General features: G+C 42.4%; 1 protein-coding gene across 2 annotated transcripts in view; it reads left to right on the forward strand.

Moving 5' to 3' along the window:
* The window catches only part of LOC139414986 (ezrin b), a 58,106-nt gene that overhangs the window by 4,791 nt on the left and 36,430 nt on the right, over positions 1–16,885 (forward strand). For both annotated transcript variants that reach the window (XM_071162672.1, XM_071162673.1), the window contains exon 3: positions 3,970–4,053. In XM_071162672.1, the coding sequence (XP_071018773.1) occupies positions 3,970–4,053 (84 nt within the window). The remainder of the gene's footprint in view (positions 1–3,969; positions 4,054–16,885) is intronic.

The raw sequence follows: 16,885 nt of genomic DNA on the forward strand, positions 1-16,885 counted from the left end.
AATGGAATTCAAATTATTGAACCAATGTTGGTCAATTAGTTGTTTAAAAAATGGAAAATAACCAACATTTGGGTTAATCGCTCAGCACTAGTGATCTGGCACACCTGCGCATCACCTTCAGCATTCAAATGTTTGGAAAATGGCTTGCGCTTTCTAATGTTGGTAGTTTTGCTTGAAACAATCAGTATTATGGTAATTTTTGGATATACAGGATAAAGTTGATAATTTCATAACGAGGACAGTAATCACTTTTGCTACACGCACTGCATGGTAGAAGCAACTCACTCCGAGTCTGTCAACACATCCAAACAGTCTAAACTATTCGATTGAGATGAGACGGGGGCGATTTTAAAAGATAAATATAGAGCCAGTAATGTATCAAACACTTTTAATCTGCAATAATGACAAATTCATGAGTTGGTGATGGGGATTTCAGATTGAAAGTGTGGGGGGGGTAGGTTCTCAGTTTCCCTTATGGCTCAGCTCAGGTGCCTACATACACCATAGACAAATACATCATTTACAGGCCTCTTTCCTGTGACTGACACACAGACACACAGACACACAGACACAGACACAGACACAGACACAGACACAGACAGACAGACAGACAGACAGACAGACAGACAGACAGACAGACAGACAGACAGACAGACAGTTCAGAGAGGCCCATAATTTAGAATGGAAAATGAATGTGTTTATGCAACAAGTGTTATTGTATCGCATTGAGTCAAATCACATTTGGTTTGTTGATTAATATACAAAGGATCATTTCGAGTCAGTTGGAAAGTTTGCTGTCATAAGCATACGTGTACTTCTCTTGTGGTTTCAGAATAATAATTATAGTCATTCTCACCAGAGTTGCACTTTCTGGAAATGTAGGTCTTTGCCCAGTGTATTTTTATCATTAATGTCATGTTTTCTGGTAATGTTCTGACTGAATGGCTTCAGTGACTTACCGTTAGTCGAATTGCATGAGATCAGATGTCACTCACCCACTGGTTTTGTGTGTGTGGCGGTGCCCACTCACTTGTTCCTCTCTTTGTTGGTCTGGGTGTGTTGACTTAGGGTGCCCCGATTTAGTCATTACTCTAGGTATATTATACAACGATGTGGAGGGATAACGTTGTGCACGTTTCCTGTCCTTTTCCTCCACTTAGCTGATCCGGAGTCAGTTTAACTGTGTCGTCACAGGGAAAAGGCCTGTCTGTCTCCCTCACACAGCTGATCTGGAGTCAGTTTGACTGTGTGCAGTCTGGGACCTAAGGTCTGTTTAGAAGGCATAGTGGTATAGGAGAGGAACCACTGGGGAGACCCAGCTGAAAGGGGATCTTTGTGTTGCTGTTTAATGGAGTTTTCTTCTGTCTCTCTCTTTTTTTTACCTCTGTTTTGGATGCTGCTTCCCACAGTGTGAGCTAGGAGCCCCCCACCTCCAGGTTTAGTGATGATACTGTCAGTCCCTGGTTGTTTAATAGAGAGCTAAACTTGCTAAATTTGTCCAATAAGAACACATATTTTAATTTTTCTGTTGGAAAATGTTTTGCTACGGTGTGCCATGCTGAATTTCTGTTGAACTACCCCCCCTCCTCCAACTGGACTCCCAGACTCAGACTGAACCAGTCACAGCTGACCACAACATTCAATATGTCCATTATGAGGCTTTTCCAATGCAAAAAATAAACAACCTTTCATGCTACCTTACCTACCTGTACCTTTTCATCTACCTTACCTACCTTACTTTTTATCTATCTATCTTTCCTACCTTACCTTAACTTACCTACCTTACCTTTAATCTACCTTACCTACCTTACCTAAACTTACTTACCTACCTTAACTTTAATCTACCTTACCTACCTTAATTTTAATCTACCTTACCTACCTTACCTTTAATCTACCTTACCTAAACTTACCTACCTTAATTTTTATCTACCTTGCCTACCTTTTATTTACATTTCTACCTTACCTGAACTTACCTACCATACCTTTTCATCTACCTTACATTTTCATCTACCTTTTATCTACCTTACCTACATTACCTAACTTACCTAAACTTACCTACCTTACATTTTCATCTACCTTACCGACCTTACCTTTTATCTACATTACCTACCTTACCTTTTATCTACATTACCTACCTTACCTTTTATCTACTTTACCTACCTTACCTTTTATCTACCTTACCTACCTTACCTTTTATCTACATTACCTACCTTACCTTTCATCTACATTACCTACCTTACCTTTCATCTACATGACCTACCTTACCTTTTATCTACATTACCTACCTTACCTTTTATCTACATTACCTACCTTACCTTTTATCTACATTACCTACCTTACCTTTTATCTACATTACCTACCTTACCTTTTATCTACATTACCTACCTTACCTTTTATCTACATTACCTACCTTACCTTTCATCTACATTACCTACCTTACCTTTTATCTACATTACCTACCTTACCTTTTATCTACATTACCTACCTTACCTTTTATCTACCGTAGTTGAATGTGCTGACTGTAAGTCACTCTGGATAAGAGCATCTGCTAAATGACCTAAATGTAAATGTAGATGCAATTTTCTCTTTGTAGTCCATTCACATTCACTTTGTTCTGAAAGGGTTGAATTGTTCTTTCTATGGAATAATTGTCTACTGCCATCGTCACGTCAGTTATTCTGTGTAGGCTCAGTATGTAGCCTACGAGGCAGCTAGGGAGCATGGCTGTGAGTCAACAGTCAGTCAGTAAGAGCCCAGGGCCCAGCCCAGCAGACGTCCCGTTTGGCCGTTTCCATTAGGCACCATTGAGTTTGCTCACTACAGAGCCTCAATGTCATTCACAATGGCCAGGAGATGACAGATTACACCAAAGGCTCTGCTAACAGCAGGCTTCCACTCCCTCATCTCTAAGTCCACACACTTCTTTATAGGGTTGTCAGTCAGTGCTAACCAATAACCTGGGTAAATACTGTACTGTAGAACCGAATCATAACTGAAACAACATCTGACCTAGAAGAGAGAGTTGAAGGACTGGTGTGTGTTAGAGAGCTCACAATGCTGACATTGTAATGAATATGATGTATTTTAGCAGGACTTTAGTGACTGAAGTGGTGATATCCTATCACGGGTCTCTATTGTGAAAGCCTTACACAGTTGATGTCATGTCTCATTCATTGAAATTGGGAAGATGCTCTCATTGCAACTCACAAGGCAGTTTTTTCCCCCTACGTTTTTCTCCGTATTTGCAACGTTTTAGTTGTTTGAATCATTTTATTACCTAAGTGGACCTCCGTAAGCAGACCAAAACTAGGACTGTTTGTGCAGCATAGGTCAGCCTTATCAATCATTAACCGAAGAATGGAAACGCATGCCTTTTCTCTCAAAACTGCAGTGAATGGACATAGGCTGTATTGACAAACTTCCCTGCCCACCCACGCCAACCTGATAGGCTGGTCTGTGTCAAGGGGTTATGACACTATCGCCCTCACCACCTATGGCTATCTCCGACAGGGGCCCCCTCTGAAGTCAACCATGTGCCTTTACTGTAACTAGCTAACTGCAGCTGGTAGCTACAAAAGGCTGACGTGCTTCACAACCACACACAATGTACTTTATAGTCAAACAGAGAAGTTTACCAGACTAGCTTAGTATGAAATCTGAAACGAGAGCTCAGGAGTAAATATTTGAGGTAAAACACATCGTGATTTTCCCACTCAGTTCCCTCCGATCAGTCTTTCTGTCTGTTACAAAGCATAGATAAACAAACACATGCTCTGTTGTGTTTATTCTGTCTTTACATACAGTATCATCCCCTTTGAAGTACACGTCTTTGTGACATGTAGATTACTCCTCAGCTGCTCTGTCACTGTTAGTTCCTATAGTGTTTTAACCCCTCTCTCTCTGACTAGATAGTAAATAGTCATGTTTTTGTGTTACTAATGTCTTTCTGTCATGTCTCTCCCTCCACAGGTCAATGTTCGTGTCACCACCATGGACGCTGAGCTGGAGTTTGCCGTCCAGCCCAGCACCACTGGTAAACAGCTCTTTGACCAGGTCAGTGTTTACAGTATCCTTCTTGCTGTTATATTCACAGGGTTGGTCCTGTTATTACCAGCAACAACAGAGCACCTAGAGTATTTACAATACATTTTTGCAGACATTTTTATTAAATATATTTTAAAGCCATCCTCTCGTGTGTGTGTGTGTGTGTGCGCGCGCGCTTATCAGTTGCCCTGCTCTAGTGACCCGGCCCCAAGCCCACTCCCCCACCTCTCCATACCTCCAGGCCTGTCCTGTACCCACTCACAGCCATTGATATGTTATCTAAGGCAGGGTTTCAAGAGATTTGAACTGGAATTGTTCTTATCAGACCCTCTCTCCTCACGTACTCTAGCAACCATTTCCCGAAAGGGGTGTTGTGCTTAGAGCCAAGAGGTTACTGAAACTGATTACCGGTAGGGTGATGTTACTGAAACTGATTACTGGTAGTGTGAGGCTGCTGAAACTGATTACTGGTAGTGTGAGGCTACTGAAACTGATTACTGGTAGTGTGAGGCTACTGAAACTGATTACTGGTAGTGTGAGGCTACTGAAACTGATTACCGGTAGTGTGAGGCTACTGAAACTGATTACCGGTAGTGTGAGGCTACTGAAACTGATTACCGGTAGTGTGAGGCTACTGAAACTGATTACCGGTAGTGTGAGGCTACTGAAACTGATTACCGGTAGGGTGATGTTACTGAAACTGATTACCGGTAGTGTTAGAAGAGAGAGCATGATAAAAGCCTTTTTCTTTTTATCAGATTACAATATATATAACAATCTAGATGTAAAATTGACATTATTTATGGAAGTGAATAGAGGTCGACCGATTATTCGGAATGGCCGATTAATTAGGGCCGATTTCAAGTTTTCATAAAAACGGTAATCGGCATTTTTGGACACCGATCATGGCCGATTGATTACATTACACTCCACGAGGAGACTGCGTGGCAGGCTGACTACCTGTTATGCGAGTGCAGCAAGGAGCCAAGGTAAGGTGCTAGCTAGCATTAAATGTATCTTATAAAAACAATCAATCTTAACATAATCACTAGTTAACCTCTCTAGGATAGGAGACGCAGCGCGGCAAATTCAAATAAAATTATATAAAAATCAAACTTTCATTAAATCCCACATGTAAGATACTAAATTAAAGCTACACTCGTTGTGAATCCAGCCAACATGTCAGATTTTAAAAAGGCTTTTCGGCGAAAGAATAAGAAGCCATTATCTGATGATAGCACAACAGTAAACAAAGATAGTAGCATATTTCAACCCTGCAGGCGCTACACAAAACACAGAAATAAAATATAAAACATGCCTTACCTTTGACGAGTACCTCTGGCACTCCAATATGTCCCATAAACATCACAATTGGTCCTTTTGTTCTATTAATTCCGTCCATATATATCCAAAATGTCAATTTATTTGGCGCGTTTGATCCAGAAAAAAACAGCTTCCAATTTGCGCAACGTCACTACAAAATATCTCAAAAGTTGCCTGTAAACTTTGCCAAAAGATTTCAAACTACTTTTGTAATACAACTTTAGGTATTTTTAAACGTTAATAATCGATCAAATTGAAGACGGGTTTATTTGTGTTCAGTACAGGAAGACAACAAACCAACGCTACTTTTCAAGTGTTGCGCAACTCTCAACAGTGTCACCCAGTTCCTAGATGGCCGTACTTCTTCATTGCACAAAGGAATAACCTCAACCAAATTCCAAAGACTGGTGACATCCAGTGGAAGCGGTATGAGTAGCAGGAAGTTGAAATTGGGCACGCTATTTATCCAAAAGTGAAAATGCTGCCCCCTATACCTTAAGAAGTTAACTACACATAGTTGATGATATTACTAGTTTATCTAGCTTGTCCTGCATTGCATATAATCGATGCGGTGCCTGTTAATTTATCATTGAATCATAGCCTACTTTGCCAAACAGGTGATTTAACAAGCGCATTCGCGAAGAAAGCACTGTCGTTGCACCAATGTGTACCTAACCATAAACATCAACACCTTTCTTAAAATCATTACACAAGTATATATTTATAAACCTGCATATTTAGTTAATATTGCCTGCTAACATGAATTTCTTTTAACTAGGGAAATTGTGTCACTTCTCTTGCGTTCTGTGCAACAGAGTCAGGGTATATGCAGCAGTTTGGGCCGCCTGGCTCGTTGCAAACTGTGTGAAGACTATTTCTTCTTAACAAAGATAGCCAACTTCGCCAAACGGGGGATGATTTAACAAATGTGCATTTGCGAAAAAAGCACAATCGTTGCACGAATGTACCTTACCATAAACATCAATGCCTTTCTTAAAATCAATACACAAAGTATATATTTTTTAAACCTGCATATTTAGTTAAAATAAATTCATGTTAGCAGGCAATATTAAACTAGGGAAATTGTGTCACTTCTCTTGCGTTCATTGCGCGCAGAGTCAGGGTATATGCAACAGTTTGGGACCCCTGGCTCGTTGCAAACTAATTGGCCAGAATTGTACATAATTATGACATAACATTGAAGGTTGTGCAATGCAACAGCAATATTTAGACTTATGGATGCCACCCGTTAGATAAAATACGGAACGGTTCTGTATTTCACTGAAAGAATAAACTTTTTGTTTTCGAAATTATAGTTTCCGGATTTGACCATATTAATGACCTAGGGCTCGTATTTCTGTGTGTTATTATATTATAATTAAGTCTAGGATTTGACAGAGCAGTCTGACTGAGCGATGGTGGGCAGCAGCAGGCTCACAAGCATTCATTCAAACAGCACTTTACTGCTTTTGCCAGCAGCTCTTTGCAATGCTTCAAGCATTGCTCTGTTTATGACTTCAAGCCTATCAACTCCCGAGATTAGGCTGGCAATACTAAGGTACGTATTAGAACATCCAATAGTCAAAGGTATATGAAATACAAATGGTATAGAGAGAAATAGTCCTACAATAACTACAACCTAAAACTTCTTACCTGGGAATATTGAAGACTCATGTTAAAAGGAACCACCAGCTTTCATATGTTCTCATGTTCAGGGCAAGGGATTTACACGTTAGCTTTTTTACATGGCACATATTGAACTTTTACTTTCTTCTCCAACATTTTTTTTTTGCATTATTGAAACCAAATTGAACATGTTTCATTATTTATTTGAGATTACATTTATTTTATTGATGTATTATTTTAAGTTCATTCAGTATTGTTGTAATTGTCATTATTACAAATATATATATATATATATATACAGTGCCTTGCGAAAGTATTCGGCCCCCTTGAACTTTGCGACCTTTTGCCACATTTCAGGCTTCAAACATAAAGATATAAAACTGTATTTTTTTGTGAAGAATCAACAACAAGTGGGACACAATCATGAAGTGGAACGACATTTATTGGATATTTCAAACTTTTTTAACAAATCAAAAACTGAAAAATTGGGCGTGCAAAATTATTCAGCCCCTTTACTTTCAGTGCAGCAAACTCTCTCCAGAAGTTCAGTGAGGATCTCTGAATGATCCAATGTTGACCTAAATGACTAATGATGATAAATACAATCCACCTGTGTGTAATCAAGTCTCTGTATAAATGCACCTGCACTGTGATAGTCTCAGAGGTCCGTTAAAAGCGCAGAGAGCATCATGAAGAACAAGGAACACACCAGGCAGGTCCGAGATACTGTTGTGAAGAAGTTTAAAGCCGGATTTGGATACAAAAAGATTTCCCAAGCTTTAAACATCCCAAGGAGCACTGTGCAAGCGATAATATTGAAATGGAAGGAGTATCAGACCACTGCAAATCTACCAAGACCTGGCCGTCCCTCTAAACTTTCAGCTCACACACACACACACACACATATTTTAAATACTTTATTTTAATCCACCAATCAAATGTACAAACATTTCAAAGGTCCCTGTATGCGTGGCACTCAAGTGTACAGAAGGCACCTCCTTCTCCTAACAGCTAGGCTTCCCACGACAGCTGAAACAGACCAGTACCTAGCCAACTGGTCTCCTTCTCCTAACAGCTAGGCTGCCCACGACAGCTGAAACAGAGCCGTACCTAGCCAACTGGTCTCCTTCTTCTAACAGCTAGGCTGCCCACGACAGCTGAAACAGACCAGTACCTAGTCAATTGCTTTGCCCTAGTTTTTGTGAGGCCCATAATCTGGAGGCCACGCAAGCCTGTGTACATGGTTGAGACTGCTGAATATCAGAGCCACCAGCTTGCACCTTCATGTGAGGCTGTCCCAGCATGCCACGAGGGGCTGTTTATTTAAGCAGCTTCTCGGCAAAGGCCTGCTCCATACTGTATAGCCGTCAAATGAGCAGCCCAGCCCAGATCATATCCTCCTCTCTGTGGTGGGCCCTGATCATATCCTCCTCTCTGTGGTGGGCCCTGATCATATCCTCCTCTCTGTGGTGGGTCCTGATCATATCCTCCTCTCTGTGGTGGGCCCTGATAATATCCTCCTCTCTGTGGTGGGCCCGGATCATATCCTCCTCTCTGTGGTGGGCCCTGATCATATCCTCCTCTCTGTGGTGGGCCCTGATCATATCCTCCTCTCTGGGGGGGGGGGGGGGGCTGATCATAGGACCATTGACGTGCAGCCCTGCTGCCTCAGCCCTACCTCTTCAACACACTCACTTTGATTTTTCCATAGAACTGCTTAAAGCCTTTTCCCCCACAGTTTTTCTTAGATACTGTGAATGTATACGTTCAGGACAGGCCACCTAAACAGTTCACTGTTCACATTTGACTGGAGTGACCGTACAAGGTGTGGCATTCGTGCTCCTGTCTCACTGTTCAGACTGCATGTGATGCAGAGTGGGAGATTCTCTAAAGTTGTCCAGAGGTGGTTCAAGCTGCTTCTCAATAGTTTTTTCCCCTCCAGTTTTATATACAGGATGTAGATTGTGTATATTATACATCTTTAATCCTTTGAATAATACTGCATATTTAACAATGATCTGCGCCCCAAAGATAAAGAATGAGAGAATCTTTTGATGTCATGCATGGCACAATTCTTGAATCCATTGTGGGACTAAACTAGGTCTTTTGTGTTGGGTGAGAACAGCTAACATGTAATCTACAGTTTGAGCTTCATTGATTCAACTGCAAATGTTTGTCTTAGAGCTGTTTAATGATTGGCTGATGGCCTGGCAGTGAGTGTCACACCCAGTTTGTAACTCTTTGGTCAAGTACTTTGCAGCCTTTTAACTCCAGGTTGATTAGTTCATTCCAGTACTTATGGTGGGGTTTTGTCTTTAATACAGGTACTATTGTTATTTGATAAAAATCTGTTTGACCCATCCCTAGACGGACATGTTCTGCTTTTGCAGACGGACAAAGGCCTCTAGTTGTACTTATTCCCCTGGGGAAAAGGAATCCTTCATTTAAATGACTCAATACCCTCTCTCTCTCTACCTAGCCCCTCTCTGTGTGGTTCCCGGTCCTGTTTGTGTCCTGAAACCCTCAGGACTTTCATTCCAGGGGAGACAACACAGTCAGATGCACTCTCTCATTTCAGGCCTGACTAGTCAGTGCTTGTTGTGCTAAAATACAATTTGGAGAGAAAAAACTTAACCTGAATCAAAGTCATTCATCTCCTGCAACTCTGGCACGTTAGCCCAGATCCATATTTGGTGGCAGCTAAGTAAGTACTGAGCGCTTGATTTTATGTTAACCTTGGCCACTGCTTATCGGATAGGAATGGGTGTGTGTGTGTGTGTGTGTGTGTGTGTGTGTTCACTCAAGCTGCTTCAACCAACCAGCTAAGCACCCCACATGATGATTGGGTGGGGAATCTGGCAGCGACACAAACAGAACATGGCCTGGCGACTGGTGAGAGTTTCTCATCCTAATTGAAATGCCTGGTCGATAGACTCTCCATAACCCATAATATATAACTATAGGGTGCCATTTCAGCCTATACATATATCTATGTTGCAGTCATTTTGGAAAATAATTTAAAAACCTAGAGATCAAAGAAGTCTCTGGTCTATCACAGTTGAGCTCCGAAGTCAGCGGAAAAGAGCACCTCTCCTTACAGCAACAAGTGGTTTCCCAGATCTGTAATTGACTACTCTTCCCTCTCACTACGCTAATCCCTGATTAATGGGATAATAAAATTGATATAGTTACATATCAGGGTATAGTCTTTTACGATATATGTTATCTTATCATTTTGACAATAGCGTAATATAATTTTTGTGCTAGTTGGCTGTACCTGCACCAAAACTCCAGTATTTTTCCTTCATAGCTTGTTCTCCTTCTTTTTAAATAGGGAGCCAATTCGTTTTCAGCCCTTTTATTTCCATGACTGATCAGAACTGGTTTTCTCATGGCTCTCTCTTCTCCCTCTGCTGCAGCAAAGTTATGGTGAGCAATATGTTTGTGCCCCCGAATCGCAATAGAATGATAGTATCGAATTGCAATACATATCGTATCGGCACCGAAGTATCATGATAATACTGGTTCGTGAGGTCCCTGGCAATTCCCAGCCCATCATTTCCTAATGTTCCAGTGTGTTGTAAAGAAACCAGTCATACAGACAGTACACACTAGTCATTCACTATTAGGGTTCCTCAGAAGTCAAACAATAGAGGCATAGTGTTGGGGAGTAGTGTTGGGGAGTAGTGTTGGGGAGTAGATATTGGGGAGTAGTGTTGGGGAGTAGTGTTGGGGAGTAGTGTTGGGGAGTAGTGTTGGGGAGTAGTGTTGGGGAGTAGTGTTGGGGAGTAGATATTGGTAGGATGCAGTTAAAGAGTATGCAATGCTTGAGATGTCCAGCCCTGAGAGGGTGGAGAGGAGAATCAAATGCTTCATGGAGCGGAAGGCAGAGATCTAGGAGGATGAGAACAGAGGAGATGAGTCAGCTTTGGCAGTGAGGACAGCCTCTGTGACACATAGAAGAGCAGTCTCGGTTGAGTGACCCGTCTTGAAGCCTGACTGGTTAGGGTCAAGAAGATCATTCTGAGAGAGATAGCGAGAGAGTTGGTCAAAGACTCAAGTGTTTTGGAAAGATGATACATAAGGGAGACCAGTGAGAGTGTTGGTTTTTGAGGAGGGGAGAGACTCTAGCCATTTTGAAGTCAGAGGGGATGCAGCCAGTGGTCGAGGATGATTTGATGAGGGAAGTGAGGAATGGGAAAAGGTCTCCAGAGCTGGCTGGAGAAGGGAGGGGGGTTTGGAGTCAAGTGGGCAGGTTGTCAGGCGGCCGGACTTCACTTGTTACAGAATTTCAACTGGAGAGCGAGGGGAGAATGAGGTCAAGGCGTAGGATAGTTATGTGTGAGTGGGACCAGTGGACTCAATAGGCTAATTGAATGAGGAGCGGATGTCGTCAACCTTCTTTTCAAAGTGGTTAACAAAGTCGTCCTCAGAGAGGAAGGAGGGAGGGGGAGGGGTGGACGATTAAGGAGGGAGGAGAAGGTGGAAAATAGTTTCCTAGGGTTAGATGCAGAAGCTTGAAATTTAGAGTGATAAAATGCAAAAGCAGCAGCTACTCTTTCTGGGGTCCACACAAAACATAAAACATGACATAATACAGAACATTAATAGAAAACAACAGCTCAAGGACAGAACTACATACATTTAAAACATCTGACATAGCCTACATATGAGTATGTACACAAACTATCTGAACCAAGTTTGTTGTTCCCTTGAGCAATCTGAAATGGGAGGTCCATACAATCATGGCTCTATATAGTACTGTAAGTTTTCTTGAATTTGTTCTGGATTTGGGGACTGTGAAAATACCCCTGGTGGCAGGTCTGCTGGGTTAAGTGTGTGTGTCAGAGCTGTGTGTAAGTTGACTATACAAACTATTTGGAACACATTGTTTTTATAAAAACAAGAAGTGATGCAGTCAGTCTCTCCTCAACTTTTAACCAAGAGAAACTGCTATGCATATTATTGATATTAGCCTTCTGATTACAGGGAAGAGCAAGATGTGCCATTCTGTTCTGGGCTAGCTGCAGTTTTTCTAGGTCCTTCTTTGCAGCACTTAACCACACGACTGGGCAAGAATCAAGATAAGATTAAACTAGAGCCTGCAGGACTTGACCACACGACTGGGCAAGAATCAAGATAAGATTAAACTAGAGCCTGCAGGACTTGACCACACGACTGGGCAAGAATCAAGATAAGATGAAACTAGAGCCTGCAGGACTTGACCACACGACTGGGCAAGAATCAAGATAAGATTAAACTAGAGCCTGCAGGACTTGACCACACGACTGGGCAAGAATCAAGATAAGATTAAACTAGAGCCTGCAGGACTTGACCACACGACTGGGCAAGAATCAAGATAAGATGAAACTAGAGCCTGCAGGACTTGACCACACGACTGGGCAAGAATCAAGATAAGATGAAACTAGAGCCTGCAGGACTTGACCACACGACTGGGCAAGAATCAAGATAAGATTAAACTAGAGCCTGCAGGACTTGACCACACGACTGGGCAAGAATCAAGATAAGATTAAACTAGAGCCTGCAGGACTTGACCACACGACTGGGCAAGAATCAAGATAAGATTAAACTAGAGCCTGCAGGACTTGACCACACGACTGGGCAAGAATCAAGATAAGATTAAACTAGAGCCTGCAGGACTTGACCACACGACTGGGCAAGAATCAAGATAAGATTAAACTAGAGCCTGCAGGACTTGACCACACGACTGGGCAAGAATCAAGATAAGATGAAACTAGAGCCTGCAGGACTTGACCACACGACTGGGCAAGAATCAAGATAAGATTAAACTAGAGCCTGCAGGACTTGACCACACGACTGGGCAAGAATCAAGATAAGATTAAACTAGAGCCTGCAGGACTTTCTTTGTGGAGTGTGGTGTCAAAAAAGCAGAGCATCTCCTTATTACAGACAGACCTCTCCCCATCTTTACAACCATTGAATTAATATGTTTTGACCATGACAACTTACTCAACAGCCACATTATTCATTATCAGATTCAGCTGAGGTCCAGGATTTAGGGAATGATTTGTACCAAATACAATGCTCTTAGTTTTAGAGATGTTCGGGACTAGTTTATTACTGGCCACCCATTCTAAAACTGACTGCAACTCTTTGTTTAGGGTTGCAGGGATTTCACTTGCTGTGGTTGCTGACACATATAGGGTTGAATCATCAGCATACATAGGCAGACAGGCTTTGTTTAATGCCAGTGCCATGTCATTAGTAAAAATAGTAAGTAGCTTTAGCAGAGGATGCAGAGGAAGAGAAGGTAGGGAGGAGGGAGTGAAAGGATGATAGGTCTTCCATAAGTTTAGTTCCCCTCGATTTTCACACAGCTGCCTGCAGCACTGTTCTTTAAGCTTGCAATGAGTCACTCAGCCAGGAGGGAAGGGCTGAGCCAGCCGGGGGGAAAGGGGGCAGTGTGAGTCAAAGGATGTGGAAAGGGAGGATAGTGAGGTCGAAGAGGCAGAATCAGGAGACAGGAGGGAGAAGGATTTAGAGCGAGATGATGGCGATCCGCGATGGCGGATGTCCATCTGGGTAGGGGATGAGTTGGTAGGGTTGGAGGAGAGGGGAAACTGCTAAAGAAACAAAGTAGTAATCAAATACCTAGAATGGGGTTGCAGTGAGATTAGTAGGCAAATAGCATCTAGTAAAGATGAGGTCAAGCGCATTGCCTGCCTTGTGAGTGGGAGGGGACTGGGAAAAGAGGAAATGAGTGGAAAGAAAGAGGTGGAAAGAAATTAATCGGAGGCAGACGCCAGGAGGTTGAAGTCGCCCAGTACAATGAGTGTTGAGCCATTGTCAGGAAATTAGATTATCAAGGTGTCAAGCTCATTGAGGAACTCGATGGTTACCTGGTGGCCAGTAGATGGCAACGATGTTAAGCTTGAGTGGACAAGTGACAGTGACAGCATGTAAAGCAAATGAGGAGATGGATAGGGTGAGTGAGGGAGAAAAGAGAAAATCTCCACTTAAGAGAAATGAGTATCCCTGTGCCACCACTGCGACAACCTGATGAACTGCGACAACCAGATGCTCAAGAATCAGCTGCAAGTTATGAGCAGCCAACAGTTCACACACCAAGTAGGCTACTGGGTAGACAGACAACATTTAAAGTAGATGGCACTAGCTAGAAAAAAGACAGTACTAGACAACAACAGATTAGGATAAAAATGTACTTATCACTCCTGGAGATATCAGGAGTCCTCTAGCTATAGATTGAAGCACAACAACTGAATATATATGACGTTGTTGTGGCTAGCTACTCGCTGCTTTCAGTCAGTGCAGATTTGATCTTACTGCTTTTCCCATTAAAGTCTCCTGTGGAGAAGGAGCCGAGTCTGGTCCCAGATCTGTATGTGCTGTTGTGCTGTTATCAACTCTGGCAAGACAGCACAATCAGATCTGGGACCAATACGAGTTGGCAAAACATAAGAAACAGATCTGGGACCAATAGGAGTTGGCAAAATAGCACAAACGGATCTGGAACCAATAGGAGTTGGCAAGACAGCACAATCAGATCTGGCTCCAGGCTAGAAGGAGCTAACCCGTATGTCTGGGGCTGGGAAAAGCGTAATCCTATGAGGCCTGGCCAGATTAAGCCTGGTACCTGAGTATGTCATTTTAAGGGCAAGCGCTCCGGGTCGTGCCAACATAATGCCACAGGGCTCAAAGGCCTGTTTATACAAGACGCTCTGCTCTGCTTGTGATCATGCTACAATCTAGTTTATTTTACAAATCAAATCAAAGTTTATTTGTCACGTGCGCCGAATACACCTTACAGTGAAATGCTTACTTACAGGCTCTAACCAATGGTGTGTGTGTGTGTGTGTGTGTGTGTGTGTGTGTGTGTGTGTGTGTGTGTGTGTGTGTGTGTGTGTGTGTGTGTGTGTGTGTGTGTGTGTGTGTGTGTGTGTGTGTGTGTGTGTGTGTGTGTGTGTGTGTGTGTGTGTGTGTGTGTGTGTGTGTAAGTAAAGAAATAAAACAACAGTAAAAAGACATTTGAAAAAAGAGTAGCAAGGCTTTATACAGACACCTGTTAGTCAGGCTTATTAAAGTAGTATGTACATGTAGGTATCGTTAAAGTGACTATGCATATATGATGAACAGAGTAGCAGAAGCGTAAAAAGAGGGGTTGGTGGGTGGTGGGACACAATGCAGATAGCCCGGTTAGCAAATTTGGTTACCTGTTCAGGAGTCTTATGGCTTGGGGGTAAAAACTGTTGAGAAGCCTTTTTGTCCTAGCCTTGGCACTCCGGTACCACTTGCCATGAGGTAGTAGAGAGAACAGTCTATGACTGGGGTGGCTGGGGTCTTTGACAATTTTTAGAGCCTTCCTCTGACACCGCCTGGTGTAGAGGTCCTGGATGGCAGGCAGCTTTGCCCCAGTGATGTACTGGGTATATGCACTACCCTCTGTAGTGCCTTGCGGTCGGAGGCCGAGCAATTGCCGTACCAGGCAGTGATCAAGTTTTTAATCAATGTACAGTACCAGTCCAGTTTTGACACACGTACTAATTCAAGTGTTTTTCTATATTTTTATTATTTTCTACATTGTAGAATAATAGTGAAGACATCAAAACTCTGAAATAACACACACAGCTTCACCTGGAATGCGTTTCCAACAGTCTTGAAGGAGTTCCCACATATCCTGAGCACTTGTTGGCTGCTTTTCCTTCACTCTGCGGTTCAACTCATCCCAAACCATCTCAATTGGGTTGAGGTCGGGGGATTGTGGAACCCAGGTCATCTGATGCAGCACTCCATTCCTCTCCTTCTTGGAAAAATAGCCCTTACACAGCCTGGAGGTGTGTTTTGGATCATTGTCCTGTTGAAAAACAAATGATAGTCCCACTAAGCGCAAACCAGATGGGAGGGCGTATCCCTGCAGAATGCTGTGGTAGCCATGCTGGTTAAGTGTGCCTTGAATTCTAAATAAATCACAGACGGTGTCACCAGCAGAGCACCCCAACACCTCCTTCTCCATGCTTTATGGTGGGAACCACACATGCAGAGATCATCCGTTCACCTACTCTGCGTCTCACAAAGACATGGCGGTTGGAACCAAAGGACAGATTTCCACTGGTCTAATGTCCATTGCTCGTGTTTCTTGGCACAAGCAAGTCTCTTCTTATTATTGGTTTTCTTTAGTAGTGGTTTCTTTGCAGCAATTCAACCTTTAAGGCCTGATTTCACACAGTCTCCTCTGAACAGTTGATGTTGAGATGTGTCTGTTACTTGAACTCTGTGAAACAATTATTTGAGCTGCAATTTCTGAGGCTGGTAATTCTAATGAACTTATCCTCTGCAGCAGAGGTAACTCTGGGTCTTCCTTTCCTGTGATGGTCCTCATGAGAGCCAGTTTCATCATAGCGCTTGATGGTTTTTGCAACTGCACTTGAAGAAACTTTCAAAGTTCTTGAAACTTTCCGTTCGTGTCTTAAAGTAATGATGAACTGTCATTTCTCTTTGCTTATTTGAGCTGTTCTTGCCATAATATGGACTTGGTCTTTTACCATATAGGGATATCTTCTGTATACCACCCCTACCTTGTCACAACACAACTGATTGTCTCAAACGCATTAAGAAGGAAATAAATTACACAAATTAACTTTTAACAAGGCACACCTGTTAATTGAAATTAATTCCAGGTGACTACCTCATGAAGCTGGTTGAGAGAATGCCAGGAGTGTGCAAAGGGTGGCTACTTTGAAGAATCTCAAATATATTTAGATGTAACACTTTTTGGGTTACTACATGATTCCATATGTGTTATTTCATAGTTTTGATGTCTTCTCTATTATTGTACAATGTAGAAAATAGTCAAAATAAAGAAAAACCCTTGGAGTAGGTTTGGCCAGTACTG

Source organism: Oncorhynchus clarkii, chromosome 8 (genome assembly GCF_045791955.1).
Source record: "Oncorhynchus clarkii lewisi isolate Uvic-CL-2024 chromosome 8, UVic_Ocla_1.0, whole genome shotgun sequence".
Taxonomy (NCBI): Eukaryota; Metazoa; Chordata; class Actinopteri; order Salmoniformes; family Salmonidae; genus Oncorhynchus; species Oncorhynchus clarkii.